Source organism: Kryptolebias marmoratus, linkage group LG3, assembly GCF_001649575.2.
Source record: "Kryptolebias marmoratus isolate JLee-2015 linkage group LG3, ASM164957v2, whole genome shotgun sequence".
Taxonomy (NCBI): Eukaryota; Metazoa; Chordata; class Actinopteri; order Cyprinodontiformes; family Rivulidae; genus Kryptolebias; species Kryptolebias marmoratus.
In genome coordinates this window covers 16,238,319-16,266,293 of record NC_051432.1, presented here as the reverse complement: position 1 = coordinate 16,266,293, position 27,975 = coordinate 16,238,319, and the positions used below count along the sequence as shown (strand labels likewise).

The 27,975-nt window shown below is 38.7% G+C and overlaps 1 protein-coding gene across 2 annotated transcripts; it reads right to left on the bottom strand.

Moving 5' to 3' along the window:
- Window positions 1-22: 22 nt before the first annotated feature.
- tmem131l (transmembrane 131 like) lies at window positions 23-27,975 on the bottom strand. 2 transcript variants are annotated; one of them, XM_017408611.3, is made up of 35 exons: window positions 27,814-27,975; window positions 27,015-27,088; window positions 22,633-22,676; window positions 21,052-21,084; window positions 16,733-16,804; window positions 13,386-13,509; window positions 13,165-13,281; window positions 12,407-12,511; window positions 10,185-10,262; window positions 8,495-8,648; window positions 8,139-8,197; window positions 7,957-8,062; window positions 7,747-7,849; window positions 7,399-7,543; window positions 7,046-7,222; window positions 6,890-6,956; window positions 6,676-6,799; window positions 6,519-6,588; window positions 6,321-6,430; window positions 6,135-6,204; window positions 5,884-6,017; window positions 5,579-5,721; window positions 5,278-5,464; window positions 4,921-5,106; window positions 4,636-4,785; window positions 4,007-4,544; window positions 3,775-3,890; window positions 3,432-3,592; window positions 3,127-3,333; window positions 2,880-2,955; window positions 2,222-2,328; window positions 1,980-2,112; window positions 1,442-1,494; window positions 1,179-1,315; window positions 23-435 (listed from the first exon to the last, which is right to left on the bottom strand). In XM_017408611.3, the coding sequence occupies exons 1-35, from the start codon at window positions 27,935-27,937 to the stop codon at window positions 133-135; spliced, it is 4,587 nt and encodes a 1,528-aa protein (XP_017264100.1). In that variant the 5' UTR covers window positions 27,938-27,975; the 3' UTR covers window positions 23-132. The 2 variants fall into 2 exon arrangements, with proteins under 2 accessions (XP_017264100.1, XP_017264107.1); XM_017408618.3 differs by lacking the exon at window positions 21,052-21,084.

Here is a 27,975-nt window from a genome sequence, read left to right as displayed (position 1 = left end):
AATTGGAACCTAAAAGAAGACAAATATTCACATTTTCCCCAATATTGATAAAAGAACATTCACTTTTATTTTTATATATTGTTTTTTTTTTTTTTAAGGTTTGCCGATCTGTTCTCTTCTTCTCTTATTATTTTAAACATCTCCGCAGTAGCCGGAGTCGTTGGAGAGCTGCGAGTTGGAGCTGCGGTTGGACGAAGAGTTCCAAATGTCCAGGTTCATGTGTGGCCCGAACGGGTTGAAGCTGGAGTACTGGATGGGCCTGTGGGCCCCCTCGGGATCCCGGGTGAAAGGAGAGTGAGGTGGGGTGATGGGCGTGATGGGGGACATGGGGGACACGGGGACCGATCGCTCGGGCGGGAAGTGGCTCTGGGGCGTCCAGATGGAGCCGAACAGGCTGGACATGGGGGACAGGCTGCGGGTACCAGAGAAGTATGGCTGCAGGATGAAAGCAGACAAGTGGTTAGATCATGACCCAGAAGGCTGCTGGTGTGACCAGGATCTCTTGTTTAAAAATCTATCTGGATACGGGGTTTCTACTTCTAAAAATTCACACTTTTTCAGTCTTTTTCTATCCGTTATTAAGACATTTTTGACATGAAAACTTCTGTAAATGATATTTTTTATTGATTTTAAATCTTGGAGGATCAATAATTTTCTACTACAGCAAAAGATCTACTTTATTCCCTTTTAATTCTCCTGTTTCATTTCAATTTTTGAGAAAAGACTGCATGTGAAAGGGTTTTTCTATCCCTCATTATAAGGTGATCCCCAGACCTTAGGAAGTGAACATCGTTCTAAACTACAATTCAGACGCAGAAGAAGCTTTTAGCTCCAGACGCAGCTGCTGAGCTCTCCGGAAAATCCCGAGGAACAATGGGAGGACGTACAGCTTCCATGTCAACGATGCGCATGGATGGTTGAAACAAGCGAGGCATAAAACTAAACATTTTACACCCAAAACAAGCTGTCATACTGGCACAACCTATTAGTCCGAAGTGTAAATAATTCTGTGAAAACGCTTCTTTTCTATATAACTATGTCATCTAATTTTACGATTATAGGTGGATTTGCAGCTCAGAATTTTGGCCCTGAATTAATTCAAAAGATTACAAAAACGAACGTTTAGCTGCAACATTAGAGCAGCTGGATATTTTGGAGTTGAGTGAGTTTAGCCTCACCTTGCTGCCCATGCAGGCTGCTGTTGTGTTCCAGGTTGTGGGAGATTCCTGAGGCTGCTCCTCAGTCCAGCTGGTTTGACTTGCGTGTCTGACGTGACCCTCTTGTTTAGGAAAACCACTCGGAAACTGTCCATTACCTGGAAAATTACAACAACAAACATGCTGAGGACCGAACCGTGGGAAATCTCAACAGAGAGGTAAAACGGACTGAAATGTTATTTTTCTTTTCATCAAAAGGACATCTTGGAATCGTGAATTTGTACCTATGTAGCTGCACGGACTGTTGCAATGACTGTTGGCACTGGTCCAAGTGAACCTGCAGAAGATGAGCAGATACTCAGTTTCACCAAAACCACGTAAAATAAACACTGCTGAAACACTAGAAGGACATTAACCAAATAATAATAATAACATAGAAATAACATTTACTTTAGAAGAAGACCGTCTTTATTACCGTTGTACGTCACAATGAAATTAAAAATGCAAGAATAAATACTATAAACTATAAATATATGTTTATCCAAGGCAGTTTTTAAATTAGCAACAACATTCAAGCTTCAGTACAGTAAGAAACCCTGCTGGTAAACTTTCAGATGTAGAGAGAATTTAAAATAAACCACAAAGTGAACTTTTTTAACATTATATTTTCAATGATGCAGATGTGCTCTCCAACTAAATGATTCATACTTACCAAAAAGAACTTGTTCAAGTCATCAATTGACAATTGTTTTAGATAAAATTGCAGTATTAATCACAGAAAAAAATAACACGTAGTCTAGTTTAATGCTCTGAAACACCGACCCGTTGTAGGAGCCGCTGGCTGCTGGTTGAGGTATGTAGGGCAGAGCTTCGGTCGTGTTGTATCTGAACTCATTGGTGAGGGGGATGGACGGCGCTGACCATGTGTCTTCAGGCACATACTGACACGTCAGATCTGAAGGAGCACAGAACAACTCTCGTTAAAAGGTGGATGAGGAAAAAGCCAAAACAGGAAACAAGAGCATTAAACAGGGTTTTTATCAAGTGTCTGACTCTGATTTTACCCATATTCCTGTCCATTCCTGCAGCAACGTTGGCAAAACTTGGGACAAAACTGGAAGGTTTGGGGTCCGGGCTTTGGCACATCTCTTCACTGTACAAGCTGTTTGTGCTAAAAACAAGAGGAACCATCAGCTATGATCTCAATTTGAAATCCTGGACAAAACAGGTGAAATAAAAATGCATTTTTCTAACAGAGACAAGCTGTTTTTATGTTGCATCACCTTTCTGGTAATGATTGCTTTGGTACTGAGGATCCTAGCTGCTACAGTGTTGCAAAATAAATATTTTATTTATTTTCACTTTAAATTAAAACAAACCTTTTTCCCTGTAAAACAGCTTAAATGCATGTTTCTGAATGCAGCAGCTGACTGTGTGTTTGGTGACAATAACTTTCCAATGTACTTCCAAGTCTGTTTGTTAATGGAGGCATGATTCTTTCTAATGTAAAGCCACCGGAGGGTCAAAGGTCATACACATCCAAAAAAGAAAGAATTTCTTTTTTAACAAAATAACTTAATATAGACGTTAAATGACTCATTATACTAAATTCTGAATGTCTCAAATGACACCAGAAATTATTACGTTTCTTGCATTTTATAAAACTTCCCAACTTTTCAGAAGAACAGGATTATAGCAGACTGTGAATGAATACTGAAGTACCTTGAAGCTTTGTAATTATTATTCATAGTCTGGTAGTCTCTTTCTGGGGGGTACACACTGAACTGCATGGAGTCTCCTGGAAAATAACAAAACAACAAAAATAATGTCAAACAAGCACAAATAAAAACTCTTATCTACTGGAAGTTAACAATTCCTTCCTTTTTGATCCACAGGATGAATGTTTGTCAAACTGAGAAACAGAGTGAACATGTTTTCAGGGGGGAGGTTGTGTGTCGGTGCTTCATACTTTTTCTAGATGAGGTAGAGCTGGTGTGTGTTCGAGCGCTGTGCTCCTTGTCTCCCTCCATGCTGCTCGCACTGCTCCAGCTGCCCCAGCTGCCTCTGCTCGCCCTCACGCTGCCCGACGAGCTGCCCGAGTCCGAACTCGACTCGCACACTCCGCCTGCACGCCGCTCTGCTGCGACTTTTCGGCGACTGCGAGTTGGACACGCACCTGCGGGAAGTTGGCAAAGGTCAGTGACATTCCATCACCAGCTCCTTTAAATCATCAGTTACACACTCTGCAGATCATTGGATCAGATTAAAGCCCACCATTTTGTTTTATGGGGTTCTCCGCACTCTGTCCAGGTTTGAGCACGTCTGCCTTGAAGCCGTTGCAGCAGTGGTTCCTGCTGCGGTTTCCATTGACGCTGCGGTCCCCTGTTTTCCAATCAGGCTCCTTCTCCTTCTCTGGAACATTGTGTTCAGGAGCACTACAGATAAAGAAAATAAAAAAAATATATATATTTTATTTGTTTGGAGCTTTGATTTAATATATATTATTTCATTTATAAACTGGTCAAATAGAGGATCATTTTGTTTGTTTTAACGTTACATAAAACAGGTGGTTGCTGTAAGTTTGTCTTTTATCAGAATAAAACTGTGTGGGTTTTACCTAGATGCATTTTCCGCCTTCCTGCGACTCCTTTTTCCCTTATTTCCTGTTGCAGTGCCACTCTCTGTGTTCAGTGCTTTCTTTTTCTGATCTTTGCCATCTTCTCCAAATTGGACCTGTAAAAAAAAACGGTGACTCAGATTTTTTTTTTTTTTTACAAACAATTTTAACTTTTTTTTGGTAGCATCTGAACCAACTGAAGTAACCAAATTAATTTCTTAGCACGTCGTACCTCTAGCTCTGAACTGTCCCTTTTCTCAGAATCCATCTTGTCTGCATAGAGTTCAGAGCAGCTCCTCTCCACAGGACTGCAGATCAACAAGCCCGGTCTGGGTCCTGGACCCAGTGTGACATCACCCGGGAAACCAGCAGGCATTTCCATGGGAAACATAACTGCTGCTGACATCCCGTCTTCAATGGTGCGCTGGAGGTCTTCTTTAAAGTCCTTGGATGTGTTTTTATCCAGCTCGGTGAGGAAAGCTGGTTGGTTGTTGTTGTTGCAGGGGTCGGGGGTGAGGGGACTTTCAGGTGTTAGATCTTCCTGCTCTTCGTCCACAGCTGCAGCTGTAGACGAGCTGGGCTTGTATTTGGTGTAATAGAGTGAAACTTTGTGCTTCTTTTGCTGTTGTTGTGAAGGGGTGGTTGAGGATCCTTTCTTTGAGGACTGGGAGCGAGGGGCTGGGCTGGCCACAGATGAAGAGCCACGCCCCTTACCTTTATCAGACGTGTGACAGGTGTCCATGTACGTCTTACAGCTTCCCTTTGTTTTACTGCAGACAATAAAACACAAAAACATGGCACTTTTGAGTATTTAAACCCCTAAAAATGTGTTTTGCTTGAACAGTACATATAAGAACATACTTCACTCCATTGGGTGTGATATTATTGACTGAGCTGCTGTCCCGGGACAGGACAGAGTTATGGTTGCTCCTGATGCTGGGCGATGAGAACTCTGCGAGGATGTACTGCGCCTGATGGAAGGCCATCAGACACACACCCACCAAGGAGAAGCTGCAAAAAACACAACAAACAGGAGGAGACTCATCAGATAAGCATCTAGGCAAAAAATAAGCAATGACATTTGCTTTCTGTGAACAATGGAAAAAAACCACCTAAATGTTTAATGTTTAAGGTTTCCGCTCTAACCATGTAAAAATGAGGGTGATGACCCAAAAGGTTTCCTCCCAGCTGGGGCCGGGGACCACCTGAGCACAGAGGGGTAACATGTGGTGGGGCAGCGTCACATTCAGGGTAAAGGGGAAAGCCGTGCCTCGTGATGTCACCAGGGTGAGGTCCCGAATCACCCAGGATGAGGTGAAGTCTGGAGTAAACCTGAAAACAGACGAGGAAAAAAAATTAATGATCAAAAACAGAGAAAACAAAACCAAACAGAGAGATAAACTGGATGAAAAAGGTATACAGAAGGAAAGACAGGAGAAAGAGTTTAAAGAAAAGCTGAAGTACTAAATAAATGAGAAAAGATGGTAATAAAATTCTTCTTACGCGATGGTGATCTCAGAAGAAGTGTTGTGCTCGAGGCTGAAGGAACGACACTGCAGCACCTCAAAGCCAAATCCCTGACACTTGTAACCATTTATATTCATGGACATGACAGTCAGAGGAAGCTCTCCTGCATTCTCCACCTTAAAACTCTTTCTGATGGCAAACAGAGGCTTACTGGTGCGCAGACCTGTCAGTAACAAACAGCAATATTACCCATTTGGAACGTTTCAAGCTTATTTACACATTAAGAAAAACTAGCAATCAGTTACACATTAATATTAAAATTAATCAGTGATCCCACCATCATGACATTCCATCAGAGTCGACTGAGGAACATTGAAGCGCAGAGACGATCCAGGGCCGGGAAGTTTCCCTCCGACCCTCAGCAGCTCTTTGGCGCCGTGGCCTTGGAGAGTCAGCATGTCAAACACTGTCAGGTTGTTCCTGAAAAACAAAGATTTACATACACACAGAGGCATTCGGATTTAAAGCCACATTTGAAATCTTCGATATCAATTCTTTATTCCTAATCAAAATAGGATATGGTGAACACCATACAAACTCAGCAAACATGACCAAAGATATTTTTCAACAGTGAATTAGTACCTGATTATCAGAATGGTAGTGATGGGTTTGTGTTCTGAGGGGGTGAACGCCACGGCGACCTCTCTGCTCTCCCAGGGTTGGAGCAGCAGACGCAGGACGCCTTCGCCTGTTAACACTGCCGCGCTTTCACCTGCCTGTGGACCAGACAATTTAAAGAAAACGCTATCAGTAAAGTCAACAGAGTAAAGGAATAAAGAATGACAAAGAGATTTGTAATAACAAATGATTTTGCAGACTGTTCTCATGTTTACCTTGTGAGGAGAAGCCAACAGAGAAAACTCTGTTGTGCTAATGTTGACAGAGAGGGAGCTGATATTAAACCTGACGGATAAAATGTCAAAAGAAAACACTTAGGAAGATGTGTCGCAATATGAGTACAAAAAAATACATATTTTATTTATTTGTTGTGATACCAGACAAACCGTTGACAGAGTTACCATTTGGTTAAAAAGTCCAGAGCCTCAAGAGGTGAGGGGTAAAGGGAGAGGATTCGAATCTCTACAGAAACCACAGATGGTGTAGGATTCTTCAACGTGAATGTCTTCACCTATGGTAAAGAAATTTCACAATTATATCTCAAATTATGTCACTTTAAAAACAGATCTTTTAGTAAACAATCACAACATTTTGCTCACTTTGCTCTCATTTACAGGAGTAGCACCAAAGTCTAAAGTGTAGGAGGCATCAGCAGGAAGCCTGGGCCACCTAAGAAGACAAACACATCTGTGATTAACGCTGGGTAATGAACACGAATGTATGGACTTGGGTTTGTTTCTTTGTTTCGCATCCGACCTGCAAGGCAATTTATCTTTGGTAGTCTGCCATCGAGAGCAGAGCTCTGCAGCCAGTTTGCTATCTACAGCCCAGGATGAGGTGAAAAAATCTGGGAGGAGTGAGCGCTGCCACTCCGAACGAGCTGGCCAACAAAAAAAAAAGGAAGGAAAACAATCCTGAGAATAGAAACTCTTGTCTTCCACAAAAATCAGTAACAAGGTCAAAGTTTTACCTGCTTCAGATAACCTAAGAGGACAGTGACGCCCACACTCTCGTTCAGCCTCAAACACCACGTCACCCTGATGGCAAACACATAATGAATCATCTACTTTTGATTTTTTTTTTACAGACCTAATCTAAACACTGGGTAAAAGAGCTGACATTTCACCTTGGAAGACGAAGAGGAAGGATGGAAGTGTAGAGGAATGTGCAGCGAGGTGCCCAAGTTGGTGTCCAGACTCAGAGTCAACATCTGGTTCATGGGCAGAGCCTTGCCGAGCAGCTGGAGGGATAAGATGCGCCAGCAGCCTTGACAAACTCTCAGTGGACTGCTGAAGTTCATAACCTGGCAGACAGGGGGCAGCAGAGACCATCTGTCAAAGCTTGGCCTCAGCTCGAGGTTTGATAAACGAGTTAAGTGTTCCTGGACAGAATCTGTCACCACATGTTTACAGATCAAAACTTTTGTTAGTATGTGATCAGATCTGTTTTCTGTCAGCACACAATGAATTGACGACCGACCTTCGCTACTGCCTGCAGGTTCGCTGAGAGGCTGACGTTCATCACAGTGAGGAGCAGGGGGAATTGGTTGGAGAACCACAAGTCAACCTGGTTGGTGTTGCTTTGTTTCACCTGAAACAAGCTGAACAAATCCCCCACAGCCCATCTGCAAAAAGCACAAATAAAATCAACATTAAAACAGGATCTCTGTGTCTTTTTCATGTGGAGAAGATAAAGCTTGTCTTTATGATTTCTGTCAGACTTTATTTAGTCAAAACAGAAGTTTAAATACACGTTCGCTGGCAAATGTCTGAAGCTTAAATACGCCAAGGCGTCTAACTCAGGTAGAGTAAATTAGCTTCATGTTACCTGTGTTTGAGATGTAGTCCAGGGAAGCTGTATGTCGTCCTGTTTCCTATTATTTTTAAACCGGTACGACTTGTGCATTTCTGTTTGTGGCCTGGCAACGAACCTGGTAATAACAGAGACAATCAGCTTCAAGATGTTTAACTAAAAAACAGCTATTTTACTTAAAAAACAAAAAAACTAAAGCCAAGTTAAAAAGAAAAGAGTATGCACCTCTGCATGCCAAGGTGGCCACTTGGGTGAAGTTTTTTGCCTCTGGTCTCAGAAGAACCTGATTAAAATTGAGGCTGGCCTCCACTTTTGATAACAGCTGCATGTCCTGAAGACAGACAACATCTTGTAAGAGCAAGAATAATATCCTGAGGCAATGATAAAAGACAAAAAGAAATTATTACTTTAATATAGAGCTTCTTCCCTCCAGAGTTTAACATAAAAACTTCTATTTTTGCATCCTCTGTTGAAAGAAATACAGATTAATTAGAAAAAAATGCCAACAGGGCATCAACTATGACTGATACATGTTAAAGTTTGGGGCTTTAGGAATATATTTCAACAGTCAATGGCAAAAAAAAGTTTTACTGTGAACAAAAACACTGTGAAAATGAATGTGGCTAAGAGTAATCTGAGGCTGAAAAAGATCTTTTTGTAAATGTTTGACTTTTCATACTGAAAAGGCTGTTTGCTTTATATCTGTGACTCTGTGTGTTCGTTTGCTCTCAGAAACTGGACGACCGAGGTCTAAGAAACCCACCAAACGAAGCCGGTCCAACTGCAGGAGCGACCAACGCGAACAAAATGTGCTCAATGATGTAGGGCTTGAGCTTGTCCAGGTCAGCAGGTTGGTCACCGCGAGCCGACAGATTAATCTGCAGACTGAGGCGCTCCTCGTTCTGGAGGCAGGACCCCTGGGACCAGACAGGAAAGGCATATCAGTCATACAGCAAACAAAAAGAAAGAGGGGCATGAGAGGAATGAGGACTCAAGAAACTGAAGCAGAGTTAACACTTTAAAATGCTAACTTGGTTTTGAGAAAGCCTGACTTAAACAAAAGCACGACTTATAAACATGTTTCTGGTTGCTATCATTACGAGAATAGTGTTTGTTCATGAAGAGAAATGACTGAAGCCAATCTGCCAGTCAGAGGTGGAGAAGAAGGAGCAACAAGCCTGAAAGTCAAAGCTCAAATAAAGGAAAACTGACTGAAGAACAAATAGAAACCCAATGACAACTCTTCAGATGTCAGCAATATAAATTATTAAATAATAATAATTAATAATACAACATACAAATAATGGTTGTACACTCAAACATTTGACTGATACTTATACCTAACTGCATTTACATTTTATCAACAAAGTTTTTTGTCTTTCTCCAGTGTCAAAACTTCTCCTTCAAGTATTTTGGTTCAATTTTCTGTTTCTATCCAGCTGTTTTTATGGGCAAAAAATAGTCGGGCAATTAGCTTGACTAAATACACAAGACAAGAGAAAATGTTGAAAACTGCTTGTGTACTGGAATTAAAATGTAAATAATGTACAAATATTCCAAATCAACGAGAAAATTCCAAGAATAATATAAGTTAGATGATGAAAAGAAGCAAGTTTTAATTTACAGCTGGTCTCCACTTTTCACAGAGAACCTTCTTAAAACGGACAAGATCAGCCAGGAAGAGACTTCCTCTAGTCTCTAGTCCCAGCTTTGTGTCTCGTTGTTCTTTGGTGCACAGAGGATTGAAGGTATGCAGGAGAAAATCTAACCTCTAGAAACAAAGATAGATTTATTTATCTCCACATAAACTCTTCTCAAGATATTTAGTTGGGAGAAACTTCAAAAAGAAGTAAGGAGCGGGTATTGAGATTGGTGAATGCCACAGCTGTGAGCCCTTCGTGAAAAAAGACACAAAAATGACTTTAATTTGATTAATAACAACAGTACAGTTAAGGTTGGGTTGTGTAAGCTTTGTGTTGCTTGGAGCGTTTTGTCCAATGAGCACCGGGAGCTCTAAAACAATTAAGAGCATCTCTTGAGAAAGCAATTAAAAGTCCATCAAGAGCTCTAAGCCCCTTCAGGGGATGTGGAGATCACAAAGAATCTCACACTGTAAGCCCTGCTGTCTGATGAAGATTTAAAAAAAGATTTCTTCTGGTTGGAACAGATTTGACAAACAATAGAGGTTTAACAGCTTTGCAAATTAGGAGCAAACTAAAATCACAATCATATCCTTAAATCAAACTGTTTTCCTCAGTCTTGCATGTTCACCTTCTTGTCCAATATAGGTTTTTAAAACACTACAAAAGAAAAGCCTTGATTAACTATCTAAAGCAATTTAGGAAAAATAACATTACGTTGTGCTAAAAGCTACGTTGAGCCAGTTTAAGGATGCGTAATGTAAAATAATCTCACTGACAGACTAACTACTGAAACAGAGGAGGAAGAAGTACCTGAGGACTGCTCTGCAAACTCTTCGGTAAGCTGCATTCAAGGAGGAGACCCAGAATTGTGATGTTGGAGGCATCTTCCTGCAGGAGCAAGAGAAATCAGGTGTTTAGCAGCTTTTTCTCATCAGTTTCCTTTTTCCCACGTGCAAAATCTACTGTTTATGGTGCGCTGTATTGTATTTAGTTACTCAAAAAGGCAACTTTTAAAGGTCTCATGACAAAGTTACTGTTGGAAATTTAAAGGAACATTTACAAATGTTTTGCAAAAATCTATAACAATAAAATTACAATTCACACGTTCACAACTGTGGACCAAAACAAAAGGCTCTTTAAATATCGTTACCTAAAGCTCTGACGAGGTTAGGACTTATTTATTAAGCTTTATGCGACGCGGTTATTTGCCAAACTTCTAACAGAAAAAAGCAACTCTTAACTTTAGTACCTGTTTTAAATGATACACAGATGATGCCAGCAGGAGAACGTGCAACACTGGGTAAGTTCCTCAGTTGGTTTAAATGTTACTGTTTGGATTTTCCAAGGTTACTTCAGTTATTATCAAAAATATTAGCTTTATTGAAAATTGGCACCATTTTGGAATCTCAGCTGAACAATTGGGACATTCCCACTAACATTGGTTATGATTTGCAACAATAACCCATCTTAAAACTCTGAGCAAAAGTTTCTACATAAACCCAAACACATAACTCCTGTTATTACCTCCATGACCCTCTTCCATACATTTTGCATTGATTAGACAGAATGTAAAAGATTATAGATCTTACTGGGCGCCTTCAGAGCCTAAAATAACCCTGACACTACACCTTTCAGACCTATTGATCTGGATATATATGCTCCTGGCCACTAAGATCCACTGACTGCTAACTATTTCCAGATCACAGTTGGTATCAAATGAAAACTTGTCCTTTTCTGTGTTTTATAGGCCTCTCACACTGTGTGACAGGTTGTCAGATGAACCAAAGTCAGTTCAACGTCTTGTTAACAGTGCATAATGATGTCAAATAATTTCTCAAAGAATCCACACTGACAGAAAGGTTCCACTTGATCAGCTTGTATGTAATCACAGACAGCTCCAAGTCACTGTCATTGTTGTTTTTTTAAATTGTTTTTAGGATTTGTTTGGTGGCTACCGCAGGGAGAGGATAAAAAACATGTATTGCAGCAAAAGTCGAGATTCAGGTCTCAGTCCATGCGACACCTGTTAAACCAGCTGAACAACTTGGTCTCTTCATACTGAGTGTGAATAATATAGAAAGAGAAAGTAATGAGTGATCCGGCAGGTTTTTGCATTTTTTATAAGCCACTGTGTGGTGTGATAAAAGAGCAATTACAGCCCAATAAGTCATGTTGCATGCTGTTACTACATCACTACTTCATTTTATACTGTGTACTTTGACAAAATGGCACCCTGAAATAGATTTTCTTTTTACTTTAATTCTAACTATTTTGTATCATTTAAGCAGTACAAAAAGCTACAGAAAAGTTCAGAAGGTAATGACCCACAAAACTGCCCTAAGGCTTCTTTTTTAATGCAATGCCATGAGATCATTCTCAACTCCAAGAGGCGAGAAATTTTAGTGTTCATTACGTATTTGTACCTTTTTGTTCAAATCTACAGGAGAACGAAGAGAATTAGTACAAAATGCAAAAACTGAGACACAGATCTGCAAACAAAGAAAGACAGATATCTGTAAACTGCGTGTTGAAACAGTGCTGCTACAATAAAAACAAATAAAGGCAAGTAATAGAGTGATTCTGAAAGCTAACTTCTCACAGCCAAGCTGACATTTTGCAACTGCCACCCCACTTCCTGTTGCGGAGGCGAGAACTCTCAGATGCTTCTCTACACACACTTTCACTGCATTAGTTTGTCTCCAAAACCAGGCATGGGTTAGTCATTAGTTTTTGTTTCGCATTACTGTGAAATGTGTGTAGATGAACAGTTAAACATCTCTAACACTGAATAAGGACCATCTGTGGCTCATTTAGGGTTAGAAACAATGACATTTCTAATTTATGCTGATCCCGCGGGCATCCAGTAATTCAATGACAGTGAAAAGCTCCTGTGTGTGGGTGTATATATGTGTGCTGAGCTTTGTTTATCTGGGCATGCAGGAAAACGGAAATCAGCTGTTTGCAATGATGAACTGCTATTCAGCATTGTGCACGGTCATCACAAACAAGTACACAAACACTGAAAGACTTACCTGAGTTTGGGTCAGCTTAATGCTCTGGATGTGAGGGAATATTAGAAGACTATCCTTTCTATGAGAAGATTTTAATGACGCTTGGTGACTCCCCACACCAAAAACCTAGCAAAGAAACAAATTACGTAAGTGAAGAGATTTTCAACTGGCTTATGCATCATCTTTAACCGACGAGCAAAGAAGCAGCATTTTAGTTGCCCTAAGCAGAAACTTTTGCAACAGATTAAAGCTCACATTGTAGCCACATGTCGGACATTTTTTTTGTCTTTGAAAGACATGAAGGAAGCTGAAGCTTTGCAAGAGAGTCAGAGGAACTGTGTTTTGATGTGGGACATAACAAAACACCAGAATATACAACACATCCAAATAGGGCATGAAATGCATTAGTGTTTTGGTTTTTTTTAATTCTTAATCAAAGTGAATTCTCATCATAGCAAACACAATATATGAGTGAAGTGAACAAACAGAACACCTCAATATGTTTGGGTGAATCTGCTCACCAATAATACCATTGCTGCATGTTTACCTTTGATTAAGCAAAAGTCTTAGTTTAACACAGACTTCTGTACATATTTCTAATTTTTGTATAAAGCCTGTTGGTAAAAGTAGCCAATCTCCAAGTTACAAGAAAACAATTTAAACTTGATAAACCTGATACTCTGTTAATCACAAGTAAAACTGACAAGAAGCGAAATGGCCTGTACAATGATGTTGAGAAAAAAAAAGTCCAGCAGGAAATGTTATTTATACACACTGACCTGGTATGAGAGCAGCCCATGGGCTGATGTGTTTATAAATAATGTGTTTTCTACATTGCCCTCCTCGGATGGGAGGAAAATTAGTTTAAAAGATGCCTTCCCTTTTGGTGGGATTACCTAAGACAGGAAGAAAGCAGCACAGAGTGTGTTATTTTAAACAGATAATTGGAACACAGTTTCTTCTGAACATCAATGCTTGTGAATATCTCGAGCACACTTACTCTCCTATGAAAGGAAGGTATGTAAAAATGCCTGCTGGATGTAAACATCGACAGCAGGGTCACAGGAACTTCCTGACTGGGGTTGTGTATATATATGGTTTCAGCTCCTGGTAACCCCAGCGGCCTACGGAGAGGAGAACATCACATTTAACAGAACTTTACGCAGAACTTCCATGTAAGGAGCAACACAGATGGCTGAATTAACAAAGGCACCACCATCAAATGGTTTCCCCAACAGCCATCTGCCAGTTAGCTTATTTATGACTTCCTCTGTACTTTGTGACAGCAACTTTTTTCAAACTAACATCTAAGTTTTATCAGTCACATTTGTTGATGAGGAATGTGGTGAGCGTGTTTACTTTAATTTGCATTTTGGCAAAACTAGAAAAAGAATTATATCAAGTTATTACTGACTAATCATTGCACATCATGACAAATTAGCCAAGTCATGTTCTGTCACTAAAACGACACAAAGCAGCCACTGAGTAACCAGCATTTCACACGGTGAAGCTATAAACAATTTGCATTCACTGGATGAGTAACACATGAAAGCTGTGTATTTTTAATCTGATAAAGCCACTCGTCTCTGGGTTAAAAGCAGATCCACAAATAGGCACAGATGGAAAGTTAATAAAAAGCATTGCAAAAGATCAGTTCAAATATTCTCTGTCTTGGCTGGCTATTTTTGCTAGAGTATAATACAATACCAGGCTCCCAGTCAGCTCACTAAACAAAAAAAGAGCTTAGGCTTCCAATAAATACTTCAAGCTCTGCCATTTCCCCAAACACTCCAAGTTGATTAAATTCAAAATGTGATGAGCTTTCCAGGAAAACTCATTTGTCTCTCTTTAGTGTCTTCCATTGGAACGGCTTTTGTATTAACCATGTATGACAGAAATGGGGTCCGTGAGATGTTGGATCATTTAAAGTAGAAGTAATTTTTTCTGAGACATTTGTGCCAAACTTAATGGTATATTTATCATCCTTTGGATGGTGGAGTGGTGACAACATCCACAACTTCTATATTCAATATAACAACCATTCCACAGGCCTGGAATAAAAAAATATCAGTGCTATAAGTGCTAGAGAGACAAAGTTCTTATTAATGTTATATAATACAATAGTAGAGCTGAGACTTCTTGTTCATTTTTAAACCTTTATGCTAGAATGCACGAATCCTAAAAGGTTTAAATTAATTTCCATTTTTCATTAAGTAAAGATAAAACAACAGAACCTGCTGTGTTGTGACAAGCATTTGAGGAAATAAATTAAATGCTTATGCTAATTTCTTTTGTCTTTCCTTTGTGTCACAAGCTCAAATCCTGCTTTGGGCTGTGAAAAGCTTTGAGGAAAATACTGAACAATAGGGTTAAAAAAAAAGAAAAAATAATTTGCTTTTAAAATATAAGCAAACACTGGTAGAAGGCATAATTATTTAAAACGTCATGTAATAAAATGTAACCCAAGTACTGAAGTCATCACAAGGGTTTTTAACAGTTCCAATAGTTCAGAAATTTGTTTAATATGCAGTGAAGCGGGATATGAAAACCTAAACTTTAATTCAAGGCAGGAATTACTTTTGCAATGCAATTTAATTTTTTACGTGTGTGTTTGTTTTCACCCACAAGGCCATTATCCCACCATATTTGATTTACGTGTTGTGTTTGCACTGAACAAACAGTATTTTGCTAACATATTTGACTGAAGTATATCGCTTGGTTGCCTTCAGCTTCTTCAGATTTTGATTCCAAGTAGATTGCATTTTTTGAAAATTGGTTTAAGCAACAGTTCCGATGCTTTCTGGAGATTCTTCTTTAGGTATTGATCATGCTTACAAAAGGCTGCTGAACTCAGGGGGTGAACCAGTGTTGTTTTTGTATGCAACAGGTAGGTAAAGTACAAAGTTTAAATTGTAGCCTTAGACCTTATGTTACTTGCTGCTTGTTACAAAAACATATCTATTTAAATTGTATTAGTATTAGTAATAGTTTTGAATGCATTAAGAGTATTTTTGCACCTGCAGAGTGATTCTTTAAGACAGTATTTTTTTCTACCTACAGAACTTACAGTGTTGGGATTAAAGAAGTGCATGCCAAATTTATTTTATGATTGGTTCTTAAGTAGGAAATGCACATCTAAAATCTAAAATAAAATGCAGACTCAAAATCTAAACCTAAAACCAACACAAGCACTGTGATGTTGAATAGAGGTATATTTAAAATGTGCATTTAAAAATTGCTTATCAGCACGGAAAGAAGATTCGAAGCCTTTTGCATGTCGTTATTTGATTTATGCAAGTAACGTGGCTTGAATACAGGACATTGTGTACAACTGCTTAAAAAGACTAATCGTATGAGACATTTTGTCAAGCCTCAACTGAAGCGCCTTTCACTTCCCGTTTGCCTGTGAGAAAGTGATCTTACTTTCGTTTTAGGTGACTGCAATGCAGGCTCAACAGACTTTGGACTAGATGACAAGATTGTGGAAATAGTTTGTACGTTTTCCCTTTACCAAGTGACTGGGATCTACTTCTGACATTACAGTGTTCCCTTTTGCATACTGCTCATTTCCTGTTATAATCTATTTGACTTCTTAGCCCTTGTATGTCTGTGGTTTTTTTGGGGGTTTTTTTTTGGGGGGGGGCTGGGTTTCTATTAGAGTTGGAGCTTTTTCCAAAAATTTTATACAGTCTCATTTTGGGGAGTCACAATGAGGCGAACACTATAAATACAACTGTTCCCACAATTCTGACATTTAAAAAAAAGAAACCACAAGATGGATGAAAGCCACTCTGGTCTCACAGTCCCATTTAAATCATGAATACAAATTCCCTGAAGCAATTATGTCTCAGTGTGCAAACATTTTTCCAATACTGTTGGGATTTGGGGTGCCTGGTTTCAGCACTCCAAATATATAATGTGATAAAATAAACCGTGTGTGAGACTGCTTACAGGACAGGACCAACTGGGACTGTCCAGCCACAGAATTAGGGTTTGTACTTTGTTTTCAATGTATGAAGACAAACTTGAGTTTTAAACCCTTTCTGACTGCATTGTGTGAATACTGGGAAAGCCGGCTTACTGCCATATTTGGATATCTCTTTTGTTCACCAACACTGACAGGAACTCTTTTGTTAACCAATACTTCTGCTTGGTGTGACACAATTTTATCTGCAAAACTCTGCATTGTCGCTGGGAAAATAAATGTTGACATTACATCTATCTGAACCACTTGTTAGGTTCCTAGAAAGGTAATTTATTTTTGTTGTAATTTTAATATAACAAAACAAAAAAAGAAAAAGAAGAAGAACTGTGATTTTTAAAACGAGAAGTAGGAGCAGCACTTACTGTGTCCCAAAGTCCAACACTGGGGGCTGTATATGCAGTGGCTTCCCATCTTCTTCTGTAAATGGAGAGGAGCTGGTGAAAGAAAGACAGAAAGAAAGAAAAACATTAAGCTTCCCTAAAACTTTAAACGGAAAGACTAAACATAACCTTAAAACATGTTTGTTCTTTTAGGTCTGTTTATTTGCTGAAACACCCCGAGAGAGGAACACTGATCCTTTTCTTACAACACTTTCAGCCCCATTAGTCCTTATTGTGTGTTGGTGTCACATGTTAAAGTACAGAAGTGGAACAAAGTCATGCAGGTAGTCACAGAGCTGCACGTGTGTGTGTGTTTGTGGGGTGGAAGGCAATGCATGCAGGCTTGCTGTAAGAACCCAATGATATGACTCAGACCTGCCTTAGTTTGTGTAAAAAACTAAAAAGGAAACACTAGCAGCTTTACAAGTACAGCTTTTTTCTGCTCCGAGAAGGCACGGCTGATTTGTGAAAAGAGTTTGTGTCTCCTTTCCAAGAGAGGACCTGACGGCTCGATATACTGTAATGACTCAACCTTTGCTGCCTCAGGCCACATGAGAGACTCCTGAACTTCCCTGCTGAACTAAACAGACAGGACCACGTCTACAGGAGACGCAAGCACTGGAAATAATGAATCAATTTGAGTACAGCCTTTGGATATGAAAATAATTACACATCCAACTGAAAGCTAGAAAAGATGATGATACTCATTTGGACACACTGTCTTATGACAGCCAAAACACCACAACATGCAGCAATATTAGAAATTATTATCCATTTAATGGACTGTCAACCTTCTTAATTAGGACCAATAACTGATAATTTCATAGTTTTTATTATATTTGTTTCTGACTCTTAATGATTTTTTTAAAGTGTATAGATGCCATTAACTCTGGCAATCAATGCAACTTAATTTTAACAAATTCTACATAACAAAAGGAAAGTAAATTTCCTTGAAGTTAAGTTTAAATAAAAATTTTGCACGATCTGTAAGCATTTAGAGTAGTTTACTATTAGCTACTACCACACCAAATTTTAGCTCAGTATCTGTAAAAACGACAGTTTTGTTGCCAAGTTTGATCAGCTGTGGCAACCATCTTGAATTAGGTTGACTCCAAAAGGTTAGTTTTTGAGAGTTTCATTCAAATATGTCTAGTGGTTTATGAGATATTCAGCTAACAGACAAACACACACACACACACACACACACACACACACACACACACATACACAACAGACAGAAGCAATTACATTCATGGTGGTGAGTGATAATGATAATAAAAATGGTTTGTAGGCTGTTTCTACAGAAGAAGTGAAGAGAACATTGACAAACTTGATGGAGAAGAAGGATTTAGGAAAGAAAATTTGACTACTAGGAAAACGCTAAATTTTGCCACATTTAAAACACAAAAAGCTTGTTAGTTTCATACACTCAGGGCGCCAAAATTGCAGGATTACTGCATGAGCGTCTAAGCAAAGTGCATCACCAAAATCTGAAATAAAACGAGTATGATGTCAGAGAACCATTTCTTTTAAAGGCTGCAAAACATCTCATAAACAGCACTGCAGACATTCCATAGAAAGCTGCAATCTAACAAGGGGTCATTTTCTGACATTTATGAGACTTTTTTTGCTTTTTTGAGACCTGAATGCACATATGACCAAAGCAACCACACTTCCAACCACTAAAACTCTTAACATGTACACCACTCGAGGTCCGTTTCCTTTAGGAGGCAGGAAATCGTGTCTTTTTTAGAGCCTGCATGTAACATCCTGTGCCAATAACCTCTGAATGAGGGAGTATTTTTATTTGTGTGTGTTTTTGCTGTTCAGAAACTAGACTAAAATGACTCTAAAGTGATTACGGAAAGGTGGCTAAAATAGGTTGCAGAGTTAAATGTGTCATTTTTCTGTATGGTAAAAAGACTACAGCGCATAATTTATTTCAGGTTTTGTGTCTCACAAAGAAACTTAACTGCTGCAGACAACTTCCTCAGGAACCGGCCCATTTAAGTACAGATTACTAAAAAAAAGCAGTCTTGGCCAAAAGTTTGGAGAAAATAATAAATTGTCACAATGTTTGTTGCCTCGGTTTTTAACAAGGCATTTTGCATTTAGCTCAGAATGTATACTTCAGTAAACAGAAGCATCACAAAAGCATTTAAAAACACAGAGATAGCAAACTTTAAAACAGTTAATGGTTGTGTTACTCTCAGACCTTTGGTCATGACTAAATAATGCAGCTAAATCAATCAATATACAGCACAAAATTTAAACACAAAATACAGCTTGTTGGTTACTTCTGTCAGGGGTTACAGTCAGGAAAACTACCTCATGATTTTTTTCTCCCTATTATGAACTGTTCCTCATTCACATGTTCGTGGGGCATGCATGACTACAGTAGAGGAAGTGACTGAGCTGGTGGTACAGCCGCTGGTTAGGTTCTCAGACAAAGCTGGAAGTGGTAAACGCAGCAACACCAATATGAATCAACAGTGCTAAAATAGAAGAAAGGCTTAACGAAAATTGGAGCACGAGCATAGCAAGTTTCACCTGATTTTACGTAAGTGTGCACATACCTGTGCTGTACATCTGGAAGCAGAAAATGTGCAATATGCAGGCTTTGTCTTGCAGTCTTGCACAACTTTACAACACAACATGAGCTAGGAAGGGTTATGTAAGAATACAAAACGTGCCCTGAAGACATTTTTTCTTAATGCAACATCTTTATAGATTTACATCTGCTTTCTTCTTGACGTTAACCCTAGCCTGACACTTCTGATTTGGTTTTAACTTTGGTTTTTGGCTGTGGCTTTGTTATCAAATAGGAACGAGAGCTGCTCCAATTCCTGTTATCTTGTTTGCAGTTAGAGACAAATTGTTCTCTTTGGTCCTACTGTGATGTTTCATCTGTCTAGTCAATTTAAATCATAACTACTACATTATTTTTGCTCATTTCTGTATTCTGCAAACAAACAGAAAAACCAACGGACAAGGACTGCAAATAAGCCACAGGCTAGAAGTCCCATGTAAGCAACAATCACATGTTTTGATCTCTAAAATTGTTCTTTCTTTTGTTCTAAACTTAAATTTGATTATTAAAATAACAAATCTTATTCTAAGTAAAAATTGTAAATGGGTTCTTCAAAAGACAACTTAACTATTGTTTAGTAGAAAATTAACCAGCCCAAACTTAAACATTAACACATCTGATTCTGAAGCATCCTAATATGACTGTTAAACATTTCTGAAACAAGCTATTGAAGCGCTGCTAAAACATAAAATGCAAATCAAGCATATTTGCTCTATGTGGTTTGGAGAAAGTAAATTTGACTGTGTGGTAGTATTAGTACAGAATATGTCAAGCATGGCAACAAAAATCCCAGCATAAAGGTACAATGATGAGTAACTAAAACCAAACTAAAATCAAGTTTATGAAACAAATCCTTTAAGGAGATGTCTGAAACAGCAGCAGCTTAAACTTCAACCATAAAAATTTGAATTGCCTGGCTCTCAACCTGAAGGGACACAACAGTTTGTGTGTTATAGTGAAATGAGATTTAAATACTGAACAGAAAAAAAAAAAAACGCATATGAACTCACACACCCAACCTAGTCTTTGAACCAGCTCCAACCATTAAGTCACTTGCTCCAAAGTACAGATGCAATGAACAGCAAAACGTTACAATACCCCCTTTTGTCTCAGTGCTGCAGATTAAGTTTAAAAATACATCAGAAATAAGACTCAAATAACCACATGAGCCACCAGTATGGGAGTCATCCACTACATTATGTAACAAGCGGCACTCTATGGTTCTGCTTGTTAATTCATAACCTGCAAAGCAGCACAGCTTCAAACAATGTTACTCAGAGAGGGAAAAAAAGGGATGTGGGTAAAGATATGATACGTAAATGTGAAAGGGAGACATGTTTGTCTGCTTCTGTGAAGGAACTCTGACTGATGAGAGGGATGTTAAAGCAACCACACTGCCATTTATGTGTTTAAACACAAACGATGATCAAGAATAAAACTCAAAAAAACTGTATTACTGTGGCATTTGGTTATTTTTGAAAAGATTTTTTTGGTGCAAAAGTGAGACTTGATGCTACATTTAGCCGTGTCAGATTCCTAAAAGCAGATAAGGACATCTAATTTGTCATGTTGTATATTTGAGAGAAGTCGTATATAAACCATCCTTCCAACAATTGAAGCACTAAGCTCTAGCTCAAGAGTTCTGACCACTGCACAGTACAAAAATAACACGTTATGTTTGGAGTTATTTGATCCCTGGGATGCAACTCACATGAGGTTAGTGTTAGCAGTGACCTTAGCAATGCTGCAAGAGAGGATAAGAAAAGACATGAGTTTAGGTCAGCTGTTGTTCTCAGAAATCCCTGTACAAGGAATGAAACAAAATGAGACAGAGTGAAATTAAAAGGACTCGCAAGAGCGGCTGCAGAAGCACGTTTTAATCAGGAACAAGGTAATAACATTTTGTAAAAGGAGACCATTACAAATGAAGGTAGATGAGCTGGAGAAGCAGCCAAAAGCACAAGGAAATGAGCCAAGACATTTTGACACAAGACTTAACACAGATGGAAATATCATTAACCCCTGTATCTGCTGCTCGATGAGCTCTTCAGAGTGGGAGAGGGTGATGGCAGGCCTGGTAAGAGCCTGATAACCCAGACACGAGAGGCCTCACAGCCCAAAGCTCGAGAGGTTTTAAGGTTAAACTGTCCAGAAGAGCCCTGTTTCCTTCACACCTGTCTGGATTTTAAAACAAGACATATTCTCAGACTGCACGGAGTCACTAAAACCACTGAAACTAATTTTCACAAAGTGAATAAGATACAACACTTCCTGTTGCATCTTATAAAATATTTACCACTTCACACATGGCTATTTTAAGTAGCAAAGAACTGCAAAACAAATATGTAAATATGCTGCTGAATAAATAAACCTGGGTGACATTTCCAAGTATTTTAGAAATACACAGTATTTACAGGACACTCTGAAGAATGTCAAAATAAAGTATTAATCCAGTCTAGGATATATTTACACTTATTGACAAGTAAAAAGGAACAAGACACCCTGACAGTAAATTATTTAGAATATGGGTATGGCCAATACAACCCGAATATTTACTTTATCAAATATTTCTGTCATTGTCCATACCAGTACATTCATAAAACACTTTGAAACAAACAAATACATAGTAAAGCACTAGAATAATGGAGATCAAGCATAACCACTTCCAGACAAATGGAAGGTTTTTTTCTTATTAATCCTTCCAGAGACAGAGCACAAAAGACACACACATTTGACTTCAAATAACTATTTAGCATCAACAAGGAGGATTTTTTTTCAAAAGTGACAAGATTTACTAAATAACACAAACATTTGAATGGTTCTCACAAAATGATATTTTTCCAAGGATTTTTCGAGAGAACAAAAACACCATGGAAAGACAGACCTCTGCCTTTTTTTTTTTCAAGGAGTTCTAAAATTAGCTAGGAATTTGGTTGTGTGCCTCTGTAACACACACCCCTCTAAACTCTCTCCGTCACACACCCCCACACTCACTAACATAAACAACACAGCCTGCATACAGGGGAGGACTTTTAAAGGGCTTTTTACACTGCCACCATTAAACTGAAACTGGTAACATTTACTTTTTTTTAAAGATACAAATATGTTTTTATGATGAGAACACATTTTTAATGAATGCTCGTTTTTTATCCACCTTTTGTATGATTCTCTGTTAAGCTCTGATGATTTCAAAATCATGAGGCCTGTAAGAAAGTTAGTGTGGCAATAAAATAAAACAAACATAGAGAAAAGGGTTTGAATTTAAAGTAAATAACCAAGACAAAAACTGTACCTGTCTTCTAGTGGAAGACCATCTTTTCTTCGCTCCTTCTCCACCTAAAGAAAAATAAGAAAACACTTTACTCAGCGATGCTGAAAGAAAAACCAGTTGATTTCACATAACGCTGTGGGTATGAGGCGACAGTGTCAGGCTCTGAAGGATCTATATGCATTGTGTTTTGGCTGCTATGAGATCATTTATACTGGATAGTTTATTGCACATTAATACAAATTAAAATGGTATTGTTTCAGTTTAGAACTGGAAATGCAACATAAAATATAATTTCACTGGAAAAAACAAAGAAAATCCGGCTAAACCCCCCTAAAAATTAAGCTTCAAGAACATAAACTCAAATAAATAGTTTGCATTCTAACTCTACATTAGGCACTGCGTACACCTGAGCTGACAGGAAGTGGACGGTGTCCATTTGTGAACAGGTAGCCAAAATGTGTTTTGTTCAAGCCACATAAATTTACGTCATTTTAAGTGCAGGCACTCCTGATCACATTCCAAACTGAAAACATTTTAACAACAACCTTTTCCTAGTTTAGGAAAAGACCAAACATCCCCTTCAAAAAGGCACAGGTGGACTCAGATCTTCACTGACAATCATTCCTCAACAGATCAGACTCTTTATTATGTTACAACAGCTACGAATCCTTTGAGGAGATCCACAGATAATCAAGTGCAACCTACAAAATGAGGCTCACAGAGGACACATTACAATCAGAAATGTGTTCACGCCCAACAGGACAAGTAAAGTTATACAAACTATTAATATGAACAAGCTTATATTTGGTGTTTTTGTAATAACATTTTAAAGAGTGCCAACCAAAGCCTCACTTGCAGCCTTTCAGCAGGTCTTGAATAACCTCTGCCGAAGAAGAACAACATTATGTTGATTGTGGTCTTATCACTGTTTTTGTGGGAGGTTTTTTTAGTCAACGTCGGTCTACTGCAGCACCTGCAGCTTGACTGGCTGCCGCAGAGATGATCAGATTACACAACACACAGAGAAAGGGCAAGTTTGTTCTCTGACAGACATGCTATCGCCGAGGCCTCAAATTCATTTTCCAAAATTCCTTGAAGGAATGCATGTCGCTCGCTGCCTTTCACGCCAGAGGTTTAAACTAAGAGCATCTTATGATGGGAGGGAACGGAGTAACAGCCGTTTTTGGTCAGACCTTGGAAATGACAAGCCCAATCTTGTGTGAGATCTTGAGATGTATTAGTACTTAGACTATATGCTGTTAACAACTCTCAGACACTACCACATCAGACTTTAGCTTTCATCAAAGTATGCTCATTAGTTTTTAAGTATTCTTGCTAACAAACAGACAAACAAACAAAATAACCAACACTATCAAAAACAGGTAATTAAACACCATTTCTCCAAACTCGTTCAAAGAGATATCTACAACAAGACATTAATTGTTCATAATCCTCCCACAGAACACCATTTCACAAGATCTGGACTATTGCTTTAACTATAAGTCTTATAACGTCTTATTCTAAATTGTGGTTAAACTTTGTCACTTCCCTCCAATTTGAATTTTTCTCTGAATAATTATAAAATACATTGGTTTCTCCGTCTCTTCTCTCAGTGGTCATCAACAGTGTAGTTCTGCATTTTTGGTGGGTTCCTTTTCTCTTTTTTTCACAGCTAAGCACATTTTAGAGCTTTTAACAGTATAGCTTCTTATCATGATAATCGCAGTTTTGTTGTTAAACTTCTTACATTACTTTGGATTATGTTACGTCCAGTAAACGTGCATCAAATGCACACACAAACAAAACACCTGACGGCCGCAGTCGTGACAGATTAATTTTACAAAGTTTTTTTTATTAGTTATGTTGTTTGTAGAGGTCGACAGATATGAGTTTTTCATTGGCAGATGCCACTTTTTAGAAATGAGGGCAGCCAGTGGCCGATATACAAATCAGATTTATGTATTTTTTTGGTTAATATGTGTTTTTTATTCCACAAAATATTGCAATAATGGCTTAACCTAAATAAACATTTATTTAAGAACACTTAAAAGAACTTTTACACTTAAAAAGAATATTTAAAAGGGCATTCTCGCTTAAAAACACTAAACTTTGGGCTATAGCAAGCCTGTTGTAGCAGCACTTTACTACTAAGTCATTAGGTATATACATGCCTGGCTGAAATAGAATTAGTTTCTAATAGTAACATTTTAAAAATTTGGTTCCTTGTTGTAAACATCTACACATTTCCTGAAACAAAAGTTTACCAATATGAGAAAATTTGACTTTTTCTCCCCCCACAGCACTTTATCGTTACTTTTTTCAATATCGGTGTGCTTTTTGGAAAAAAAAAATGAAAGCGACCCAACACACGGCCCAGACTAGCTAGAAAAGGAGGCTTATCTGTTTCACCAGCCTGAGCTTGTAGCCGAATGAGCAGCTCTCGTGCTGCTACAGCAACAGGACACGACTTGTCAACCAAATCAGGTTGCCTCACTTACACCTTGTTGCCTTTATATCAACAACACAACCAAGGCTGCCACTTCAGGACAACGATGACTGTTTTCATCATGTGTGTATGAAGTCAATTTGTTGTTCCAGATACTGAGAATTATGCTTTAAAAAAAAAAAGAAAAAAAAAAAACACAGTGGCATTAGGGCGGAAACTGTGTATCTTTATGCTACCAGGAGATCCTCCAACAATTGTTTTTAATTCCTTCTGCGTCCTGAGGCTGAATATGATCATTAAACGTTATTACAATATGTACATGAGAAAAGTTTCCCCACGTTGTAGCTGCTGCATTTGCAGGATCTGGGGAAAATATGTGCATTGCTCACAATCTGGTGCCTAAAGGCACAATCCTTGTTTCAGAGCCAACGCTTTAAACTGGTACTAATGAAATATGGTATGTGAAACTGCAGCAGCATCTTAAAACCACTGTTTTGTTGCACCATATTTCCTACAGTCGAGCTCCTTCAGGAAGCCTTTTTTTCTTTCCTCCAAGTGTATTTTAGAAATTTAGAAAACATGAGGCGGTGAACATATTTAAAGAAGGGAGGAAAAAATGAAAGGGGGATTTGAAGAGCTCAAAAACAACATCTCCACAGATTTCTTTTATAAACATGGGGGAAGTTATAGGCTGGCGCAGGAAAGGTTATAATTAATGTGATGTCATATTGAACAAAGTGTGCCACCATATTTGAAGCCTGACCTATTAATGGTAAATTCAAATTTAAACAAAACAGGTAGATCTTTGAGGGAGAATTGTTAGAAAGCAGAAGGCTGCATTTTAAATGAACACAACTAGACTTAGAAAGAAATAGAGTGCTTTAAAAATCCAGAGAATATATAGCTCTATAAATATGAACACATATAGGTTTAATAAAAAAAAACATCTGTCAAACCTACTAAATATTATGCAGATCATTCTAAAGCCGTGGCTGATTTGATGCATCATAGATTGAACCATAAATGAGCCCGTAATAGTATAAACTACTGGCTAAAGTGACTAAAGTGTATGAAGACACAGATGCCATGCTCTGTTTCACGCAGCCTGTGTAACTGAGACAGTCAGTTCATTCATTGTTAAATATGACACCCAACAATGTCATTGACTCTGCTAACTGAACAAAAAGGGAGGGAGGAAAGAAAAATAAATAAATACTGTGGCAAAAATCAACTTAGTGCAAGGACTTTTGAGGACAGCAGGACCTGCTTTTGTTAATAGACAGCGTTTACATTTTTGTATAAAAACCTGACTGCTAGATAAATGTCCTTTTTTTTTTTTTTTACATGATTATGACCAAATAACCTGCAGTGTCTCTTTAGGTAGTAATAATGCCACACACCGCTAAGGTGACATGAGGAGTCAGCTGGTGACCTCATGACAGGTTATGTGTAAACACTAAATTGCTTCTGTGTGTACGCTCTGTGCTCTGCAATTACATAATCATTACAAATGCCTACTGGGGAAAAAAAAGGATAAGATAATTGTTTGCCCAACCTAGATAAAAAAACAAGAGACATTAACTGAAGCAGTCGTGCATGCATACATTAACTGCAAAGCAGGTCTTTAGACTGTCACCTGCAATATCCTTTTTGTGTGCATTACTATCTGAACTCGTTTGCATTAAGTGCAAAAGAAAGTAAGGAAGAACTGGACCGATGATGAGGTTTAACTCACAGGTTGTTGCATTTAATAATGCATTTAATAACTGTGAGATCTGTGCACGGACTGGACAAACAGCCTGCACAATGTCAGCGTGTTTAAAACCCTGCACAGGCTCATTCATTTGTCTGTATTTGGAAGTTTTGTGCTCAGTGTTTCTGCACTTGGTTCCACTTCAGTTCCTTCTTCAGACAAACACACCCATGCAATACAAAAAAAAAAAAAAAGTGATTTTACCTGAAGTGGGACGAATGGGTCTGCCTCCTCTGGCTGCCAGACCTCAACCACACTGGTGGACATCTGACTCAGAGCTGTGTAGAAACAAAATTTTAAAAAAAGTTAACTATATGTTGGTTATTGGGCTGCAAAGACACTTTAACTAGAAATGCACCAGCTACAAGCAGCTAATAATCCACGCAAACAGCCCGCCAGCGTTACTATGATTATTATTATCATGTGTAATTACAAATGAGTTAACTACAAGGGAGTGGATGGTTAATTAAACACGAATATTTACAAAAAAATAATAAAAATAAGAACCGACTTCCCATCGGCAGGTTGACAATCGTTGCTAGCGGGTTAGCTTCGAAGGCTAACGAACTTGGAAAAACATCTCCACACACCAGCAATGATTCACCTTAAAACCCTCTGTGGATTTTATTGCGTTTAAATCAATTAAATAGCGCCTCAAAGCCCCATTATTAGGCGGAGACTTTCAACGGAGCGACTCGCAGTTTCGCAAAAATCGAGCAATAAAGGGAACTGCTGGCAGGCAGCTAGCAAAAAAAAACAAAAAACAAAAAACAAAAACTATCCTCCGCGTACGGGTGAACAGCAATACTCCTTCAAGTCGGTATGAATCAAATTATAAACACTTATAAGAGGGTTTTATTCAGAAATAAGAAGCGTGAGTGCTGTAGGAGTTTTAGCTTCGTTTTCTAGTGTAACGCTGTCAGGTAGCTATGTTAGCATTTTTTTTTCCATCAGCGGTCGTGTTCGTGTTCCGACAGAGGAGCTAAAGGTGAGCTCCACGAACCTTGCAGCTGAGCCCCTCCGGGGTGGACGCTGGGTAGAAGTATTTGTAGTACTCCCAGTAGTATATTGATCCACGTTTTCCTGTGACAGTGGCTGCCCTGGTGGAAGTCCTGTAGCCCCGCCATGCTGTCCTCTCTCTCAGCCTTGTGTTTCGCTGTGCCGC

Excerpts from the sequence above, each read along its gene's own strand:
- tmem131l (XM_017408611.3), bottom strand. The coding sequence starts at position 27,937 with ATGGCGGGGCTACAGGACTTCCACCAGGGCAGCCACTGTCACAGGAAA. Across the intron at positions 8,198-8,494 it reads AGTTGGACCGGCTTCGTTTG|AGGATGCAAAAATAGAAGTT; the intron begins GTGGGTTTCTTA and ends TTCTTTCAACAG. Across the intron at positions 5,465-5,578 it reads TCTGATGGAATGTCATGATG|GTCTGCGCACCAGTAAGCCT; the intron begins GTGGGATCACTG and ends TGTTACTGACAG.